The sequence below is a fragment of the Bombus pyrosoma genome, linkage group LG15 (genome assembly GCF_014825855.1).
Source record: "Bombus pyrosoma isolate SC7728 linkage group LG15, ASM1482585v1, whole genome shotgun sequence".
In the NCBI taxonomy this organism is placed as follows: Eukaryota; Metazoa; Arthropoda; class Insecta; order Hymenoptera; family Apidae; genus Bombus; species Bombus pyrosoma.
In genome coordinates, this window is record NC_057784.1 from 11,085,538 (window position 1) to 11,103,203 (window position 17,666).

The 17,666-nt window shown below is 34.1% G+C and overlaps 4 protein-coding genes across 5 annotated transcripts; all 4 read right to left on the reverse strand.

Annotated features, from left to right (window-relative positions):
* Nucleotides 1–1,149: 1,149 nt before the first annotated feature.
* On the reverse strand, nt 1,150–3,907 carry LOC122576016 (serine protease HTRA2, mitochondrial). The gene is made up of 7 exons (XM_043745709.1): nt 3,498–3,907; nt 3,293–3,416; nt 3,111–3,197; nt 2,837–3,031; nt 2,621–2,771; nt 2,371–2,539; nt 1,150–2,274 (listed from the first exon to the last, which is right to left on the reverse strand). The coding sequence occupies exons 1-7, from the start codon at nt 3,884–3,886 to the stop codon at nt 2,112–2,114; spliced, it is 1,278 nt and encodes a 425-aa protein (XP_043601644.1). The 5' UTR covers nt 3,887–3,907; the 3' UTR covers nt 1,150–2,111.
* Nucleotides 3,908–4,316: 409 nt separating this feature from the next.
* Nucleotides 4,317–6,614, reverse strand: LOC122575909 (rRNA N6-adenosine-methyltransferase ZCCHC4). The gene is made up of 4 exons (XM_043745408.1): nt 6,314–6,614; nt 5,661–6,214; nt 4,863–5,562; nt 4,317–4,794 (listed from the first exon to the last, which is right to left on the reverse strand). Exons 1-4 carry the CDS (start codon nt 6,360–6,362, stop codon nt 4,523–4,525), a joined length of 1,575 nt encoding a protein of 524 aa, XP_043601343.1. The 5' UTR covers nt 6,363–6,614; the 3' UTR covers nt 4,317–4,522.
* Nucleotides 6,615–7,063: 449 nt separating this feature from the next.
* Nucleotides 7,064–15,604, reverse strand: LOC122575906 (phosphatidylinositide phosphatase SAC2). Of its 2 annotated transcripts, XM_043745395.1 has the most exons (13): nt 15,386–15,604; nt 14,568–14,944; nt 14,221–14,484; nt 13,991–14,145; nt 13,738–13,910; nt 13,489–13,681; nt 13,084–13,411; nt 12,901–12,971; nt 12,337–12,561; nt 11,759–11,980; nt 11,339–11,652; nt 11,039–11,248; nt 7,064–10,877 (listed from the first exon to the last, which is right to left on the reverse strand). In XM_043745395.1, exons 1-13 carry the CDS (start codon nt 15,480–15,482, stop codon nt 9,922–9,924), a joined length of 3,585 nt encoding a protein of 1,194 aa, XP_043601330.1. In that variant the 5' UTR covers nt 15,483–15,604; the 3' UTR covers nt 7,064–9,921. The 2 variants fall into 2 exon arrangements, with proteins under 2 accessions (XP_043601330.1, XP_043601331.1); XM_043745396.1 differs by lacking the exon at nt 12,337–12,561.
* Nucleotides 15,605–15,923: 319 nt separating this feature from the next.
* Nucleotides 15,924–17,666, reverse strand: LOC122575911 (ubiquitin-like domain-containing CTD phosphatase 1). Its single transcript, XM_043745412.1, has 2 exons — nt 17,327–17,666; nt 15,924–17,106 (listed from the first exon to the last, which is right to left on the reverse strand). The coding sequence occupies exons 1-2, from the start codon at nt 17,484–17,486 to the stop codon at nt 16,268–16,270; spliced, it is 999 nt and encodes a 332-aa protein (XP_043601347.1). The 5' UTR covers nt 17,487–17,666; the 3' UTR covers nt 15,924–16,267.

Consider the following 17,666-nt stretch of genomic DNA (forward strand, 5'->3'; position numbering starts at 1 on the left):
AACCCGATTGTCCTGTGCTGCGTATCGCGAGCATCCTGGCTCTGAAGCGTAATGGCAACAACGTGTCCGAGAAATTATTTGTCAGTGTCAACGACGACACGCAACAAAGGCAAGTACAATGCTTCGTTGTGCTTTTGCTGTAGTGGATTGCAATTGCAGCTAAGTTGCAGAAATGGATCCCCGAGTCTCGGGTTCTGCGTAGTACGACCTTTTCCTTGACCTTTTCATCTGTTTTTCCATTTCGAAGATTCATAGTAGTAGCTTTAAGTAGTTGTGCAGTTATTTATAGGAAGATCGATTTATAGAAAGATCTACAGTTTTAAGAGTGGTAGAAAACCTAATTTTGAACGAATTTTGAACGTTTTTCTCGCTAAATCGCTAGTAATAGGAATTATCGACTTCTCCAATCCCCTTAATTACTCCGTTAATTTCTTCGTTTTTTAAGGCGTCTTGAAGTATTTCAAGTTCCGCGTGTATCTTACGTTCCAGATAGAGTTACGTTATACAGGCTGTTTCAAAATAATAATTAAATATTTTAAATTATACTAAGAAAACGATAAAATCTCAATCTTGTTTCAATGTTAATTGAAGAGAACATTGTCGATGAAGAACGGTTCAATCTGTATCGAAAAACAGAGCCTGCTCTCTTGTACGTCTCTCAGCGTACCAGGTCTCTCAAGGAAATTTCTCGCTGTTGGTCATCGTTCGATGGAAAATCAGCATGAAACTTCATCGAGTCGTAGGCGATGCTGGTTGCTGTGTCGCTGTGGAACCCCCCGATATTGAGCCTCGTTCGTCTTCATGGCCGTTTGTTCTCCAGCTACCGAGAATCGCCAAGCACGCACGTAGGAAGTGACAACGCTCCCGCGTAGGCGAACTACGTTCGGCAAAATCGCGAACAATCGGAGGATAGATACCTGTGTACGCGAGAAACTCCAACTATCTGGCGAAAAGAAGATAAACGAGGAAAAATAGTGGAACGATGTAGAAGCGTAATGATCGTAGGTAGACGCTCGAACCAAAATAGAAACTAACGTAAGGTAGCTTGGTACGTCAATTTATTTATCGTCAATTTTGTTTATCAAAGAATGGCTGAAAAGTAGAAAATATGTTCAAATATAGAACATTCGAGCATGTAAAAATTATGTCTCCAAATTTAAAGATTTTATATTATTGTAATTATCGAAAGAATGGAATATTGTATTGTGTATCGCTAAAACAACTACGTTCGTTTCTTCTTACCCATTCTTTTTATAATACAATCTACTCGGCAAAGGATCATGCATAACTACATGTACATTTCAACAGAACAACTTTTAAAATAATTTTATTGAAACATTCCACTCTACTTATTTTACTAAATCATTGATACCCTACATAGAATTTTATACAAATTTCCAGTACAAAATCACTTTTCAATTTATTTATTTCAAACTATTCGTCAATCATTATTAATTTACAAATATTTCAAAAGTTGCTTGTTCTTATTGTTTCTAAGAGAATTATATATGTATATATAAACACGATAACTAATGTAACGCCTATACGATGTTACAGCAGTGCAAACGTAGTTAAGAATTCCAGCAAGACGCCGCGGCCAGTATAACGTTTTCAAAAAAAAGAAAAAAAAGATACTAAAAGTTACTCAGACCACGCCTACGCTACGCTCTTCGAGATCCGGCCACATATTTGCGGAGGTCGACTGATGTCGTAAACAACATAAACATAATACTAATGGACCACAGCCGGCGTACAAACGCATGTACACGTACGCAGAAGACAGTCGGATAATATAATGAGGGCCTTGTCGCGGCATCAGTCTTCGTGACAACTAGAAAATATAAAGTAAAAGAAATGAAGACAAAATAATAATCGGCCTGTCGGTAACTCTGCCGATTGAAATAAATCTTGCCAAATATTGTTTATTTTGTTATTGGATAGATGATCACGGCCCTTTCGAAACAATAACGCAGCGATACTGTATGGTATATAGATACAAAATTAAAGAAATGAAAATAATTCTAGAAAGAACATTAATGACATATTTAGAGGAAGCAGAGGTATTCTGTTTCAATTTTAGTTACAATAAATTGTACTACTAGATGCATAATCTAAATTTCTTCCGCCTCGATTCGCAGATGTAACACTTCTAGGCCTCTGATCACAGTCATTCTCAAGATTTTGGACGATTCTATGGCTTTGTAGATATTGGCGGACGATTCCACTTCTTCGTCATTCACATGCGTCACGATATCACCAGCTTGTAAACCTCCCCTGAAATTTTTATACAAACATATGTTCTTTCTATGTAGAATAGTTGTTCTTAACGGTACAACGAATGCAACGAGAGTAATGATTTCTTAAACATACAAGTGTGCTGGCGACCCTACAATGACTTTATAAATCAAAACTCCATATCTGATGTTGTGTGGAATTCCTTTCAATTTTTTTTGCAATTCGTAGAAAAGATCCGGCGTAAGGGTGAGCATTGTAACCCCGATATATTGAGTTCTTGGTTTCTGTGCGGCAAATTGTGTACCTAATATAATACAGTCTCGTTTTAGAATTTTCGTCTTAAATATTTCTATTTCGCGCTTTCCTATTGTCGAGTATTATATACCTTTGCCTTTCCTGCGCATTTCTGCTTTTTTCAAAAAATCTTTAGCATAGTCTATGGGTATCGCAAAAGAAATGCCAGATGTCACCTTCATTGCATTTATACCAATCGCTTCTGCATCTAAATTAACCAATGGACCACCTGAATTGCCAAACTGAAGCACAACATTTTTAATACGAAAATATTTCATAGAAATTACGATGCTGATGAAAAACTAACAGTGATTGCCGCATCTGTTTGTATATAAGCCATCTGTTTGTTAAGAAGGCCAAGTTCCTGACTATGCCTGCTTACGCTGCTTATTACACCACTCGTTATTGTGTTACTTAAAGCTAATGGAGATCCAATAGCCACTACAAATTCTCCTGGTCTAAGATTTGTAGAAGAACCGAGCCTCATTACCGGTAAGTTCTTCTGTACAAAAAATGGACAATCGCGATGTCAAAATATGAAATTACGTACACTTTTTTTATCGTATAGAAGATGTATAAACCTTGTTAATTCGCACAGTTGCAAGATCGCTGTGCACGTCGATGTCTTCCACGACGCCGGTATAAGTAGTTCCATCGTAAAGACGTACCTGTGAAATAGATTGCATAAAAATTTCTGAAAGAACACGTACGATATTAATCCCTGTAATATAACAATAACTATTCGATATATCGCAACAGTTACCTTGACGGTTGTGTTAGGCTTAGCAGTAACAACATGAGCATTTGTCAATATCAAACCATCTGATTCAACGATGAAACCAGATCCATTGCTTATGTTGAACGGTTTACCTGTTTGGAAATCAAATCTATTTTCTCATTAATGATTACTGGAAATTACGATTACTTATGTTACAGTTATCTTCTTACAGATTGAAATCTGCATTTACCTTCTGTTGTTTTGGATTTCAATGTACACTACCGCAGGAGCTGATTTCTCAACCACGTCAGCTATAAAATTATACCTACTTCTATTATTATTTCCATCCCAAGAAACTGATTTAGCATGTATCGTGAACATCGGATTTATCAGGTTGCTGAGTCGGTCCTGGTAATCCTCCTTCGATTTGTACAAAATATAACCAAAACCGGAGAAGAAAATGGTGTAAAACAAGACATTTCTAATTGTTTTGTCGGAAATTCGCGACCTCTGATCTTGCGTGTACGAATGTTTATATTGTGTAAAACGATCCACAAACGAAATTGTTAAGAGTTGTTTATACTGGAACTGATTTCTTTTTAAAACGGACCAAGATGTACGTGTCAAGGGGGCAGCCATTTTTTGACTTCCAGCCAATAGTATCTGAGTGTTTCAGTTGTATTGTTCAATGCCAAATACCAATCCCGCGAAAGTCGATTTCTAAATGAAAATTTATCAAACAAAAATATTAGTTACCCTCATAAAAATCATGAACGATATTCGATCCCTACAGAAATAACCCTTTTACCTAAAGTATTATACTTATAGTATAATACTGAACCCTTTTTCTGAAATTACCTGATATTCTGAATAATTACCTGAACCCTTTTACCTAAAGTATTATACTTATAGTATAATACTCGAGTTCAAAAGATTATCCTAGAAACGGTGTATCTGGAACAGTATTTGTAATCGCAATATCATAATGTAGCTCATACTTTCCTTCGGCTATATGATCTGCTCGAATCATTAAAAAAATCATACAAAAAAAATCATATAAACACATATATTTTCTTGAACAAGTTTCTTTTATTGAAGTATATGCACATATATTACATCAATAAGAAATCTTATGTACAGTACAGAGAAAATGATTTGTAACTTCCGTTTATGATAATCGTACTATGTTTGTTGTTTCTTTGTTCCTTTCTTTATACTTACAACACCGTTTGGCTTATTCTATAACTTTTTAATTTTTTTATGCATCTTCAACAGTTAAGACTTCTTCGAAGCTTTTACTTTAAACTTCGTTGTTACTTTTCTTTTTGTTCCTTTTTTCTCCGATCTTTTCGCTGCTTTTTTAATATTTTCAATTATTGGTTCTTTCTTCTCTTCTGCGGATTCACGCGGATCGTTTACTTTCTTCTTTTTAACGTTGTTGATCACCTCTTTTTCGTCACTAGCCTTGCGTTTTTTAACTTTCTTAGTCTCCACCACTGTGTCTGCATGAATTTCTTCACTCGTATCACATTCTTTCTCAGTATGACCTACAAATAATAAAACAAGTCTTATATATAATTCCATTACGTTCATTACAAAAATAAAAATTACGTACCAGCTTCATTACACTTTAAACATTTTCCGATAACTGTCGGCTTTTGGCCACATAAATGTTTCGTTACGACACATCTTTTACATGTTACGCAATGCTTCCAATAAGGTTTTACACATCGTTTGCATATATCACAGTGTTTATATGTGAGGCCATTTTTCGAGGTACACTCTTGGCATTTTTTACAATGCTTATTCTCTTTAGCAACCCACTTCTGACATTTTTTACAATATCTATAACCATTCGATTTTGGAAGTTCAACTAAGTTTAACGGTACATTTGTAAAAATTCTAATAGGCGACGGTGACTTTGTAGCATTGGAGTCTGTTATAAATAACGGATGATTATCATAAGATACTCTGTAATCAGTCATTTTCAGGTCCCTCAGACCTCCTGGTACACCAGGTGGATTACTCTTTTGTTTCATTATAGATTCCATAAAATATGGAAATATGAACATAATTCTTAAACAATTCTCTTCATCCTCTATGTTATTCCATTTTTTATGAAGATCAGAGATTCTTTTTATAGTCCAAGACATTGGTTCCACCCTACTACCGAATGGTGGATCGCATACCAGGTATGTGCCCTTTCCTCCACCTTGCATAAGGAAGTCTTTAAACACATGGACAGCAGTTTCATTAAAAAAATGATTATTTAACAGATTATACCAACAATAATTGAGCGGTCCAAAAAAATTATGCTACAAGTTAAAAAAAAAGAAAAAGAGCACAGTATTAAGCTTATACAGTTTGTTTAAACATTACTGCCTTAATTTGATAAATTTCTTAACAAACTTACGAATCTTCCATCAAAATCCAATAAAAGCGTGGACATTGTGTCTTCATGATTTTCTAGAATATATTCATGAATTTTCGGAGTACCAATACAAAGAATTTGCTTTGCCCCTAATTTCACAAGTATATTTGCTATGTCCTCTGTTGATTGTTTTGTGAAGAAATACTGAGCTTCTTGCCTAGAATTTTCTAATGGTTTTAAAATTTCTGTTGGATGCCTTATCTGATAATCTGTAAGACCTTCTCTTATATCATGATTTTTGTGTTTGTTCATCACATCCTTCTCAGTTTTAGATATCAATTGTTCACAAGTATAACAGTAACATCTGCTCTCAGGCGGTACCGACATTATATCATTAAAACGTACATATAATTGCCTGTGATGATAACGAGACATAAACTGTTTCCTCTCTTGTTCCCATTTAGCCGCTTGATGTTTTGTTAATTTTTCTCCCTCTTTTAAATAAAACTTACACATCTTTCTCTCGCGGCAAGCTGCACATACATAAAACTTCTCCAATTTGCCATTTTCATGTGTGCCAAATAATAAAGTTGGTCCTGCATAAACAGAATATCATAGTATAATATTATAAAAATATTTTTTTTACAATTTCGCGCTATTACTTCATAATATAAGAAATCTTAACGAAAAATCACCGTGTGGACACTGAGGATGTTTACTCAAATCGGACCAAAAACATTCCATGCTCGATATTTAACAAAATTATAGTTGCGGAGCAATTTAAAAACGTTTATTCGCGTCAATATCTGTTATAAGAGGAAAAATTAACCATGCTTGCTTACGTAAATACTTATTTACTACACAATAAAATATTTATTTGTAAGAGTTGTTATCTTAGAAACTATGCGCGAAGCATTTGCTCACGTGAAAACAAAATATACCATGTGGTTTGCATAGCAACAGCAACATGAAGTTAATCGATTGTCGACTCAATTCGAGTGCCGCTTACGATTATCGAAACCATTTTAAACGCAGCGTCTTTCGCGAATAGTTCAAATGAATTTGGCTAATGATCGCTGGTAGTATATGTGATGAATCACTTTTTGGAGAATTGATCATAACAGTTGGATTAAAGAAAGGACCCGGATTGTCTGGATAAATGCAGAATACATGATACTTCAAAGTACGTATAAAATTAGGAAGAAATTGTTTTATTTTAAATAGAAAAATTATTTCATTCAACGTGGAATAAGATATTGAGTATACATGGCTATTGTCTGTGACCTAATAATTTAATTTCTGAATGATTTTTATATAAATTATAAATTAATATTAAGAACAGAGTCTAAACGAAAATTACAGCTTAACAAATCATAATATATTTAAAAAAATATTTTTTTAATACTTAAAAGAGTTTCACTTTAAGTGGAATAAAAAGGCGTTAGTTCGAGTTATTTATATTTTATTATAACATTTTTCCTACAATTGCTATGGTGTTTGCTGTATCACATACACGCACACACATACAGGCTGTTTCGTTTAACCGAAAATGGTAGAATATCTCACGAGGGGTTAAAGTTATCAAAAACATGTTTCAGCAAAAGTTACTTGGTTCGAAGGGGGACAGCATATGGTGCAAATTATCTTTTACACATTGAAGCGGAAGATTTTAAAGTCAACTTCACTGTTTTAAATGGAACTACATATTTTTTAATAATACATTAATCTCGACATTCCTTATAAAAAGGTATTTCGTTTCTCCTTGTCTCTCATACGTTAATTTTTACAAATTAAAGTCAACATTCCATAAACATCTTATAAATTAATAGTTTTTCAATGTAAGTAAGCTAATACTTTTCTTATAGGAAATTCCGAGATGAATCGATTAATGTATTACGAAATACACGGTTCCGTTTAAAAAAATGAAGTTGTCCTTAAAACCTCCCGCACTACTCCACTTGAAAAAATGTAATTTGCACCATAGAATACCCACTTTTGCTAAAACAGTTTTTTGATAACTTTAATCCTTCGCGAGACATTCTACCCTTTTTAGTTAAACAAAATATTCTGTATACGCTTATATGTATGTACATATACATAAGGCAATTTAAGCCTCTACAGGCTATATAAATATCTTCGTGCGTTGTTTTGTCATGATTGTTTGTCCTGTCATAAAAATACAGATAATAATATATTATATTACAATATTTGAATGTCTAATTTCAATTGGACCATAGGTATATACGTATTAATACGAAAAAGGGAACGAAAAAATATATAAATTTTCCATTTCCTTCAATAATTCTTTTCTTTCTAATACTGTATCGATAAATAATTATCACCTGGATCGTTAAAATTATATTGAAAATAAGCTGGTCTATGTATATATACCTAGAATTAATAAATCAGAATAAGATTCGCGTGTTGAATTTTGTTAGAACGAGTGAAAACAGTTTTGTCTTTTATATTCGTTTTAAAGCATCTCTAAAGAATCTACAGAATCGACACATCCTTATATTTTCATGCTTTTCTTTCTGTTTTTCTTTTCTTTCCCTTTTTTCTTTCTTTCTTCTAATCATTTTAGGCTGTGTTCATTCTGCTAGATTATATATCACAGACTATCCGTTTGCAATTGGGAAAAAACATTCACTAAAAAAACTCTTACCTTATAATACTTCTACTAACGTGTCAGTGCAACTATGAATACATGTTTACAGGATATTATTACACTAAATTGAATTACTCGTATGTACACACAAGGAAATAGCCACCTAAATTTGTAACTCGTGTTATTTGGTCTATATATATATATATACCAAATAACTGTATATACCAACTATATCTATATATATATATATATATGGTCTATATATATATATATAGACCAAATAACACGAGTTACAAATATATATATATATATATATATATAAATTGTCGTACATAGATTAGTATTAAATAACAACGTGTACCTGCTTTTTCTTTATCGTCTACATATCCGTATATATGCAACTCTCCTTCCTATTATTTATTAAATGTAATATACATAATACTGCAAATGTGCATGTATATGGATACTATGATCGTTCCTTTTTTCTGAAACGACTTGTATGTTTCAATTGTTATGAAATTATATACAGAAAAGAAATGGATCACCAACAAAGCACTTTTTCCTTTCCAAAATAATTCTCGAACTTAATCATATTTGGAATTCTAAGAATTTACCCACTGTTATCGTTGAATATCTACGTCTAGACTTTATAACAATTAATAATTACTAGGTTTTTGCACATCATATATATCTTCGGAAAAAACATCTTTGCCAAATTCATCTTGCTGTTACATTTTAATCAGCAATCGCAACGTTGTTTCATTAAACTGCTAATTTTAAGTAATTCTTCGTATATATGTACATAATTGACTACAAAGCTTCTTCATTTAACTTACTGCATAAACAGATTTTCGGTTTACGAATGTCTACAAGTCGTCACACAAACGTCATTTGCACACATAGCTACAGAAATTTAGAAAAGGGAAAGTCTACGACATATATCATAAATAAATAAAACCATTAAAAAATTTGTTTATGCAGCAGGCGTTAAGGCTTCAAAGAATGCTGGGATTAAGTTTCATTGTATAAGCACGTACGTGTCTTTTCCTTCTTCTTCCTTTTTTTTCTTTCCTTTTCCCTTTTTTTTTTTTTTTTTTTTTTTTTTTTTTTTTTTTTTTTTTTTTTTTTTTTTTTTTTTTTTTTTTTTTTTTTTTTTGATAAATTCATAATCTCTAATGTCTAAATGCAATACTAGGAGTCGTTTGGTAAAATTCATAAAAAGGCTGTCGCGATGAAAATTTCGTATAAATACGCCGGAAGCATATTGAAAATAGGTAACAATCAGTTCGTGTAGGCTTTCATCGATGTAGAGTAATAGAAAATTTGTTTGTAAGTAGATACGCACAAGTAGATTTGATGCAGATTAAATATTGACCACATTGTACTCTGGAAAGTAATTTGTGAGTTTCTCCACGCGTAAGAATATATAGAGAGTATCTTATCGATTAATCGTCTTATGTTTCTTTTGCACAAAGCTTTTATTAGCAGGATGGCAATAATTGAGGTTTAAGAAATAATGGAAACTATTCAGACACGCGCACCGAGATGTTCGAACCGATTCTCTGAATTAAAAGATGCTAAAAAATAACAAAATGATTATTTAAAAATCCTTTATGCAAAAGTGTCTCTAAATTATGTGGGTTTTAATTATTTACTCGCTACTAGACATTCAGACTTCGAATTATGTTCGAAAAGTTATAAAGCTATTAGCTTGGATTGACATGAACCCCATCTCTCTTGCAATTTTCGTTGCTGTTCTACGTGATGATCTGAGAGATTTCTCTGTAATCCTACCTGCCCTGTCTTTAGCTTCCTAGGATCCAAATTTGCCCCTAAAGTCTGCACACCTTTAGCGAATTTTGAGAAAGGTGACAAGATATCTTTGGAAGTAGATGCCGCAGGACTTGCTGCGTTTATTATGTTAGTCTTCATTGACTTCAAAGCAGACTCACTCTGAGAAGATGTAATATTTAGACTTAAATCTTGCTCAGACGTGGACCTTTTCTTATCCTGCAATCTATTCTCAGTCTGCAATTTGCTTCCATTTATATTACTGAGTGTCAGCTTACTATCAACCTCTCCAGTCGAATGACTAATGTTTTTGGACAGATTCAATGTTAATGGTGGCAGCATCCTTTCTTTGTCCTCAGCTACATTTTGTATAGTTATTTCAGGTGTCTTTTGAGGAGAAGCACTAACAGTACTGGTACCAGAACCAGATCCTGGCACGCGTAAGGCTTCCTTATCGGAACTCTGTTCAGAGAATTTATTAGGTCGTATCGAAAAATCTTGGTCTTCATTATTCTCACGAGGTTCCACTACGTCCGTGTTTTTAACACCCATTATGATACCAATAGATGGAGTATACGCCTCCATTAGATTCTTATTGTGACTGAAATTTTCTGGCTTTTCTAAAGGAACAGGAGGAACGTCAATGTCCTCGTCGTCACTACTGCTACTGCCAGTGCTACGTTTCCCTTGCACATTGCCTGAGATGTCTCTACTCCCAACAGTGAATGTCGGCTTCAGAGGTGCCTCAGACCTTCTACCTATGCTTCTTGCTATGTCAATTGGTTTCCTAGCGCTAAAGCTATGACTTAACTTATTTAGTTTGCTAAATTGCTCCGTCATGTTGCTTAAAGCTTTCGTTCCTACAATTACATAACGCATTTTGCAATTATTGCTAGTTATTACTTCAACGTTTACTTTAAATGTATATTTATAAATGAAATCTGATCTAGTTTAACGTTAGTTAACTCTAGTTAACAATTATTAATTGTTCGAAAGCCAGATTCTTTTGTTAGGAACATACCTGCACTTTTAAGAGCTAGTAACTGTGTCTCTGAAACATTTCTAGTCAATTCTGGGAATGACGAAATGTCCAGTAGACCCGTGGTTCCCCTGCTATTCACTATTTTACTCTTTCGTCTATCTAACGTGACGTTCATTGCTATAGGAATCTTTGGTAAACCGGCTATCTCCATCGCCACAGAGATAGCCTCGCAAATTGATCTTAAAGACTCTGAAATATACGAATTAACGTAGTAGCCAAAATTAATTGTCATAGGTCCAGATATGAATATGATAGATCGTATTTGAAATTATATCCTACCTATACTTTCTTCCTCTGTCTTTATAACAACAGCCATGTTATTAAAAAATCGTAAATTTGTACTGCGGAACATGTGAAAGTAACCGTACTCGTTGGCCATTTTGTAATTTATTCTAATGCAGTGGAAATGCTTATTTTTAAAAAGAGAGACAGTGCTCTCTGGCTGGCCAAACTCGATCAGTATAATGTCTTCGAGTGGAACTCTTTGGTAATTTGTGACTTTGTCGATTTGATCGTCATAATCAGCTACATAATAACTATCCCGTGTTAATATTAGAATAGTGTCCATTTCTGTCTCTGTTAAGTCACCAGTTCTGTTAAAATGGAATAAATTATAAGAGAAAACAATCCTTATGTATTATAAAAATGAAAAAGAAAGAAAAAAGAAGAAACAAATAGAAAGTTGAACATCTAACATACACAGGGTCAGCGTCTATGAGACCCCAACTGCCTAAAATAACTTCTGGATCGGGTATAAGTAGCTTCTTGCAATCCTCTATCAGCAATTTTACATGAATCGCTGTAGCAGCATTATCTTCTTCTTCTGTACGCTCTTGAAATACTTCTTCGTTCACCGAGTTTCCTAACATCATATCGATCGTGGCTTGCCTATAGACATCCTTGAAGCGATTTAAATAGTATCTGAAAGTACACGGGTCTCCTAAGCACTTGTTTTGAAACTACATAAAAAAGTAAAACAGAATTGAAATAAAAAATGATGATAGGACACTGTCATAAAGGGAGCAGGAGTTCCACTCAGGGTTATTAAGATAAACTGAAAAGCAACCCACCATGCAAATAAAAAAAGAAAATTATGAAAGGAAATTATGTTCAACGTAACGTCAAACTGATTATAACGTACGGAGTCACAGTTCGAGTATAAAATGTCGTCTTGTATCGTCTTTTTTATAAAGTAACAACTGGTTTATTGTTTTCAAAATAACACACTTTATTTATTGCTCGAGCGAAAAACTTTCAACCCAAAGCCAAAAACGAACCTTGCCAAATCATACATAGCACTGGCATAGAGAATGTCAGGATAAGTAGCAAGTTGAAGCTCTATATTTGGTGGTTTCACGGGTATTAGCTCAAGGCAGCAATTGTCAAGGATGTCTAAATAGTGCGACCAATCGGTGTTCAGTTGATTAACATCGATAGGGTTCCCTAGCAAGGTATCTATCGCCGCTTGACGCATGTCATCCATAAAGTGTTGCTGAAAATATCTATGGGAAAATGAAAGGATAGTGTCAAGGATCGTATGTACGTATAAGATATGTCAATACTTAAGCGATGATTTGGCTTAAAGAAAAAAAAAAAGAAAAAAAATAAAGAAAGAAAGAAAGAAGACGTTAAGTGTTATTGATATCTAACGACGATAGTAATAGCCTGTAAGACTTTATTCGTTCTAAGAAATTACAACACCTAACAGCTTGTATGTTCGCGAGATATCTTAAATAATGGACGATAATCGTAAAATGATGTATCGTGTAGGATATGTGAATGAGAATGGTATTCTATTGCAATGTGACGAGTGGTATGTCATAATTCTGATCCAATTGTACCTGTTCGCAGAATTCATGCCATCTTTCATTAAACCGGTAAACTTTCTTTCCCCTGTTCTTGTGTAATCTCCCTATAAGCAATAAAATAAACTACTATCATAGAAGTTCAACTTTAAATTTTGCTTATGGTTAATTCGTAATGGTTAAAGTAAAACCAACGTGTTTTCTACGTGAGGTACGAACCTTGAGGGCGTTTGTACCGGCATATTGTTTACTGATAATGTCGCCATTATTCGCCCAAAGCAACTGAAACGTTTGTCGGATATTTGTCGGTAACGTTCCGTCCGGCGGTATTAGTCCTAGCTTTGAAAACTGCATTTCCATCACAGCTTTACCTAAAGCGGTTTGCACCACATTCGTTCTATCTAAACAATCTATGCAATTCACCCGAAACACTCCTTTCTGCATGCATATTGTGCCTTGCTTGTCGCGCCAACAGTACCCTATGTCTGACAATACCGTAGCCAATGCACTGACCAGGATAGACACATTTTCAAAATGCATCCCCCGACTGTATTAGATATAAAAAAAAAAACATTAGCGACGATTTTTGATAATTCACTAGCTCAAATCTTTCTAACTGCTTACCAATATTCATGAAAATCGAAAGTTGTATATGTTATATCTGGATGATTATAATTTAGTACATGGTTACTATAGGCTTCCCAAATTACCTTCTCCTTGCCAGTCTGTTCTACAAGATTCATGATACAAATTGGGCCGTACAACCCTAGTTCTTCGGTAAAGTGTTTCTCGAACGCAATCTGCGTTTCTGCTTCATCTAGAGGATTGAAAATTATTATTGTTAACATTTAGATGAAATTTCTTGTTAGTTACCTCTATCTATTCGTGGTGGAGGCTTATATTTATAGCCAGGTTGAGACCAGTATACTGGTACACTGCCTCGTACTTGGACAAAGGATACTTGGTGATCATGGTACCAAACTAATTGCTCTGTTTCTACATAGTTTGCGCATTTTCCTTCATCGTCCACACCACGTCGCTTATATCTTTATAATGGTAAAAAGATAAGATTTTTCCAAATAAATTGGAATTGGAATAATAAGAAATAAGAAAAATATATAACTACCTCGTTCCTGCACGAAATCTACTTCTTCTCGATATTATTGCTAAATTGAAAGTTTCATGGTGTGGCTGTTCATCGATGCCCACTTCTACTTTACACTTCTCTATTTGCACATATCCCTGAATAACTGGTAATATCCATGAGTTTGCTTTGTCTGTCTACAAAAATGAAATATTTTCTTAAATAATAAACAATATCTAACAAAAACCAATTAAATTTAGAGGAATCCTAACTTTTAAATTAATTATATCCTGTAACATGTGTTTATTCCAAAAAAATCTATCATCCACTCTTTGCCAAAGTGGTTTATTCTGTTGTTCCTCATTCCACTGTGAGTCTGTGACACAAAGTCTCTGCAAGCTATTTGTGATATCACCAGTTTGACAGAAATAAAAGGAGTCGGTTTCTGTGAAAATTTTATTTAACTCCTCCAGGATTCTCTTCTCAAATCTCTCCTTGTCTTTAACAATGCTTCGTTTACTTACTGTGGATTTTACCTGCAAACATTCTTGTCAATGCAAAAACATCTTCCTTTGCATAAATGATTTCTTTATTTCTAGTTACCTATAGGAAAACCTACTTGAGATGTTGCAAGTGCAGCCGCGTGTTGAGTGGTATTTTTTATTGTGTTTGTAGCACTTTTAATAGTTCCCCATGTTTTGGCAAAGGCTGCCTTCTGTGGCACATCAAATAGGCCACCTTGACTTTTTTTCTTTGGCAAATTCTGATGCTTCTTACATGGCAGAAGTCCAATATCATTATTTTCACTGCCAAGATGCAAAAATGCAATTGATTTGACCTTATATATAATATGACCTCCATATAACTCTCCAGCTGGTGAAACTTCTTTGATCAACATTAAACGAGGTTCCAATACGCATGGTTGTTCTATTTTCCCTACAATTCCATAAAATATTCCAAGACATTCCAAATCTTTTGGAGATGCCCATTCCCAATCTGCAAATAATTTACAACTGGTGAAATTTCATAAAAATGTCAATACAAAGAGATACTTGGCTTGAAACGTAATATTGTAATGCATTGTTATGTTGCATTAAATTGCATTAATTAAACCATGACTTTCAGATGTTTATATAAATCATAATTTGTTTCTATTGTAAAATCTCATGCGTAGAACAGTCTTTAAGGCCTTTAAGGCTTACATTATTTCAATAACGTTAATTTAATTATGGTCAAATATAAAACTCGCATTTTATCAAGTATTGTTACGAAATTGAATTCATAAATGAGAATTATGGGAAATCATTTCGATTACGCGTCGCGGAGAATGAAAGGTGTTGTGAATAAGAACAGTGAATCGAGAATCGCAACGTGTATCGTACACTTGACAGGAATGTATGTATATACGCTCCTGTCAAATGAGAACCATGTACCCACCCGATTTAGCAGAAAACTCTCCGGTGTACTTGTCACACCATAGGCTGTGCCTCTCTTTCACAAAAATGAAATGCGTGTCGGTACGGAACAATTCCATGCTTCCGACTTTCTCACTGTACAACAATTTATACGCAGCATGTGGAATGCCAACTCCCTGAACAAAAGTCCGCCTATGACGGACCCTTCGCCATATTGCTCGTACATGAGACTATATGAAACTGACAATAGACTGGTTTCGTCGACTATATTTTCGATCAGAGTAGATGGCGATTGGATAGGATATTAATTATATATACTTACTTGTCTATATATGTAACGTTATATTATGTTTCGAAAATTTCAGCTGATAAGAATTTCCAATAATCGATGCAAGCTTATAAAAACCAACGCTCTTTTATAATTTAATAATATAGTACGAGATGTTAAATTACTTAAGTAGATTCTGAAAGTATTATATAAAAAATTTCGCTATTTTGAATCATTTTTAGTGCCTTTACTAATGTCTGTTGTATTAGAAAGGAAAGTGAAAGTTTCGCTGTTTGAAATACACAAGATTTATTTCGATAATCTGTGATTACATATTTTATATATGTTTCACAATAACTGATAAGTACATCATAAATACAAAGAAGCGTGTGAAAATATGCGATTAACGATTAATCAACGTAACAACGTATATTGTTCATGGAAGAATATTTAAAAGAAGTCTTTCCTATACACTGTGTTCATCTTCCGAACAAATTTAGATCATTGCCTGTGAACTCACAGGTTGGTCGATAGGTTTTACTTGAAATATTTGAAATGTATCCTTTTGTGTAATGAAAAAATTCGTAAGATTTGACAAGCATTTTACATTCTTAGAAAAAGAAAAAGAAAGTTCGGTTACTCAGTTCTGCCTTCATTTCCTTCCTTAGTTTTCTTCTCTTCTTTGGTTTTGTCGATTATATATTCTTGCCATTTTCTGTGATTAAGTGTCTGAAAATCATCTACTTTAGCTATTAATTTTAGGTATTGAGATAACTTTAATAATTCCCTGTCTTTTCTTCTGGTGATGTGTGCGTGTCTGAATGGCTTTATCTTTAATCCCGATTGTGGATTCATAATAAAGTTCCTTCTAATATCGTCGAACATGATTGTGTTTTTTGCAGAGAACTGCTTGTATTTTCCCCAAATGATAGCAAGTGGTTTTGCCGTGATAGTACCATATTTTGATGTGTGAACATTGATCATAGCATTCGAGTCAAGGTGACATGCTATTTTGTAATAAGGATTGCTGGAAACACCGAGCACTTTCATTTTTTCATTAATCCATTTCATACTAGTTGCTGACCAAATTACTATGTCATAATTTAGATAAGCCAGTGTTAAAAATTGATGTAGGAAGGGACGCATCAATTCCACACCACTTCCCGCTATTGATTTGGGATCGAAAATGGTGTAGTCTATATCGAGCACCAGTAGTTTCTTTCCTTCTCTGAATGGATTTAATTCTACAAACCTGTACAAACCGATTCTACATTGGATTTGAAACAAGCACAGCTTAACATTCTCTATCTCTATCTCTTCCTCTTCAGTCTTAAAGTCATTAATTACATCAGGTAAGTCTTTTGGCGCGTGACACACTTTAGCTATGTCCTCTTCACGAGATCCCATCAACATTAGCTTGAATCCAGGCTTCATGCCCAAGTTCCTTAGGATCTCCTCATCTTGACATGCTTTGTCTGGTGAAAAGAAAGATTCTATAGACACTTGATGGAGTTTTAAACGACGTACAGTCAAACATGTCAAATCTAACATAACATGACATAATTTCAAATCAAAGCAGAAATCGCTTGAACGAATTTCATTTGAAAATTAACAACGAATCTCGAACGATACATGTGATTTTATGTAGAGGAAACTGAAGGAAAGGAATGTCATGAAAACAGTTCAAAACATAACCTTTGGTTCGAAGGTTCAAAAGTTTTTGACGTTCCGGAAGGATGTTAGTTTCCTTGTATATTCGTTCTTTCAGACCGCGAACGGTATCATCCAGGTTCACGTCTGGAATTTCGATTCTTTTTCTGCCCCATACTATGATGATCTTCCCTACATTCTCCATTCTTTTTTTTTTTTTTAAATAATGAAGCGACACCAGACGATATATACTACGAAATAGTCAAACGTATACAATTCTATTAGATTCCGTGTATGTATAAGAAGGCCATTGTGAAGTATGATGCACACATTGTATCTTTGTGTCGATACTGTAACGTGAAGTTCATCTTTTACTTAGATGGCG

Excerpts from the sequence above, each read along its gene's own strand:
- LOC122575906 (XM_043745395.1), bottom strand. The coding sequence starts at position 15,482 with ATGGAATTGTTCCGTACCGACACGCATTTCATTTTTGTGAAAGAGAGG. Across the intron at positions 13,682-13,737 it reads TCCACCACGAATAGATAGAG|ATGAAGCAGAAACGCAGATT; the intron begins GTAACTAACAAG and ends TCAATCCTCTAG. Across the intron at positions 12,562-12,900 it reads GGCATGAATTCTGCGAACAG|ATATTTTCAGCAACACTTTA; the intron begins GTACAATTGGAT and ends ATTTTCCCATAG.
- LOC122575911 (XM_043745412.1), bottom strand. The coding sequence starts at position 17,486 with ATGGAGAATGTAGGGAAGATCATCATAGTATGGGGCAGAAAAAGAATC. Across the intron at positions 17,107-17,326 it reads TTTGAACCTTCGAACCAAAG|ACAAAGCATGTCAAGATGAG; the intron begins GTTATGTTTTGA and ends TCTTTTCACCAG.
- LOC122576016 (XM_043745709.1), bottom strand. The coding sequence starts at position 3,886 with ATGGCTGCCCCCTTGACACGTACATCTTGGTCCGTTTTAAAAAGAAAT. Across the intron at positions 3,032-3,110 it reads CAACTGTGCGAATTAACAAG|AAGAACTTACCGGTAATGAG; the intron begins GTTTATACATCT and ends TTTTTTGTACAG. Across the intron at positions 2,275-2,370 it reads GTAGGGTCGCCAGCACACTT|GGGAGGTTTACAAGCTGGTG; the intron begins GTATGTTTAAGA and ends TAAAAATTTCAG.
- LOC122575909 (XM_043745408.1), bottom strand. The coding sequence starts at position 6,362 with ATGGAATGTTTTTGGTCCGATTTGAGTAAACATCCTCAGTGTCCACAC. Across the intron at positions 6,215-6,313 it reads ACATCCTCAGTGTCCACACG|GACCAACTTTATTATTTGGC; the intron begins GTGATTTTTCGT and ends CTGTTTATGCAG. Across the intron at positions 5,563-5,660 it reads TGGATTTTGATGGAAGATTC|CATAATTTTTTTGGACCGCT; the intron begins GTAAGTTTGTTA and ends TTTAACTTGTAG.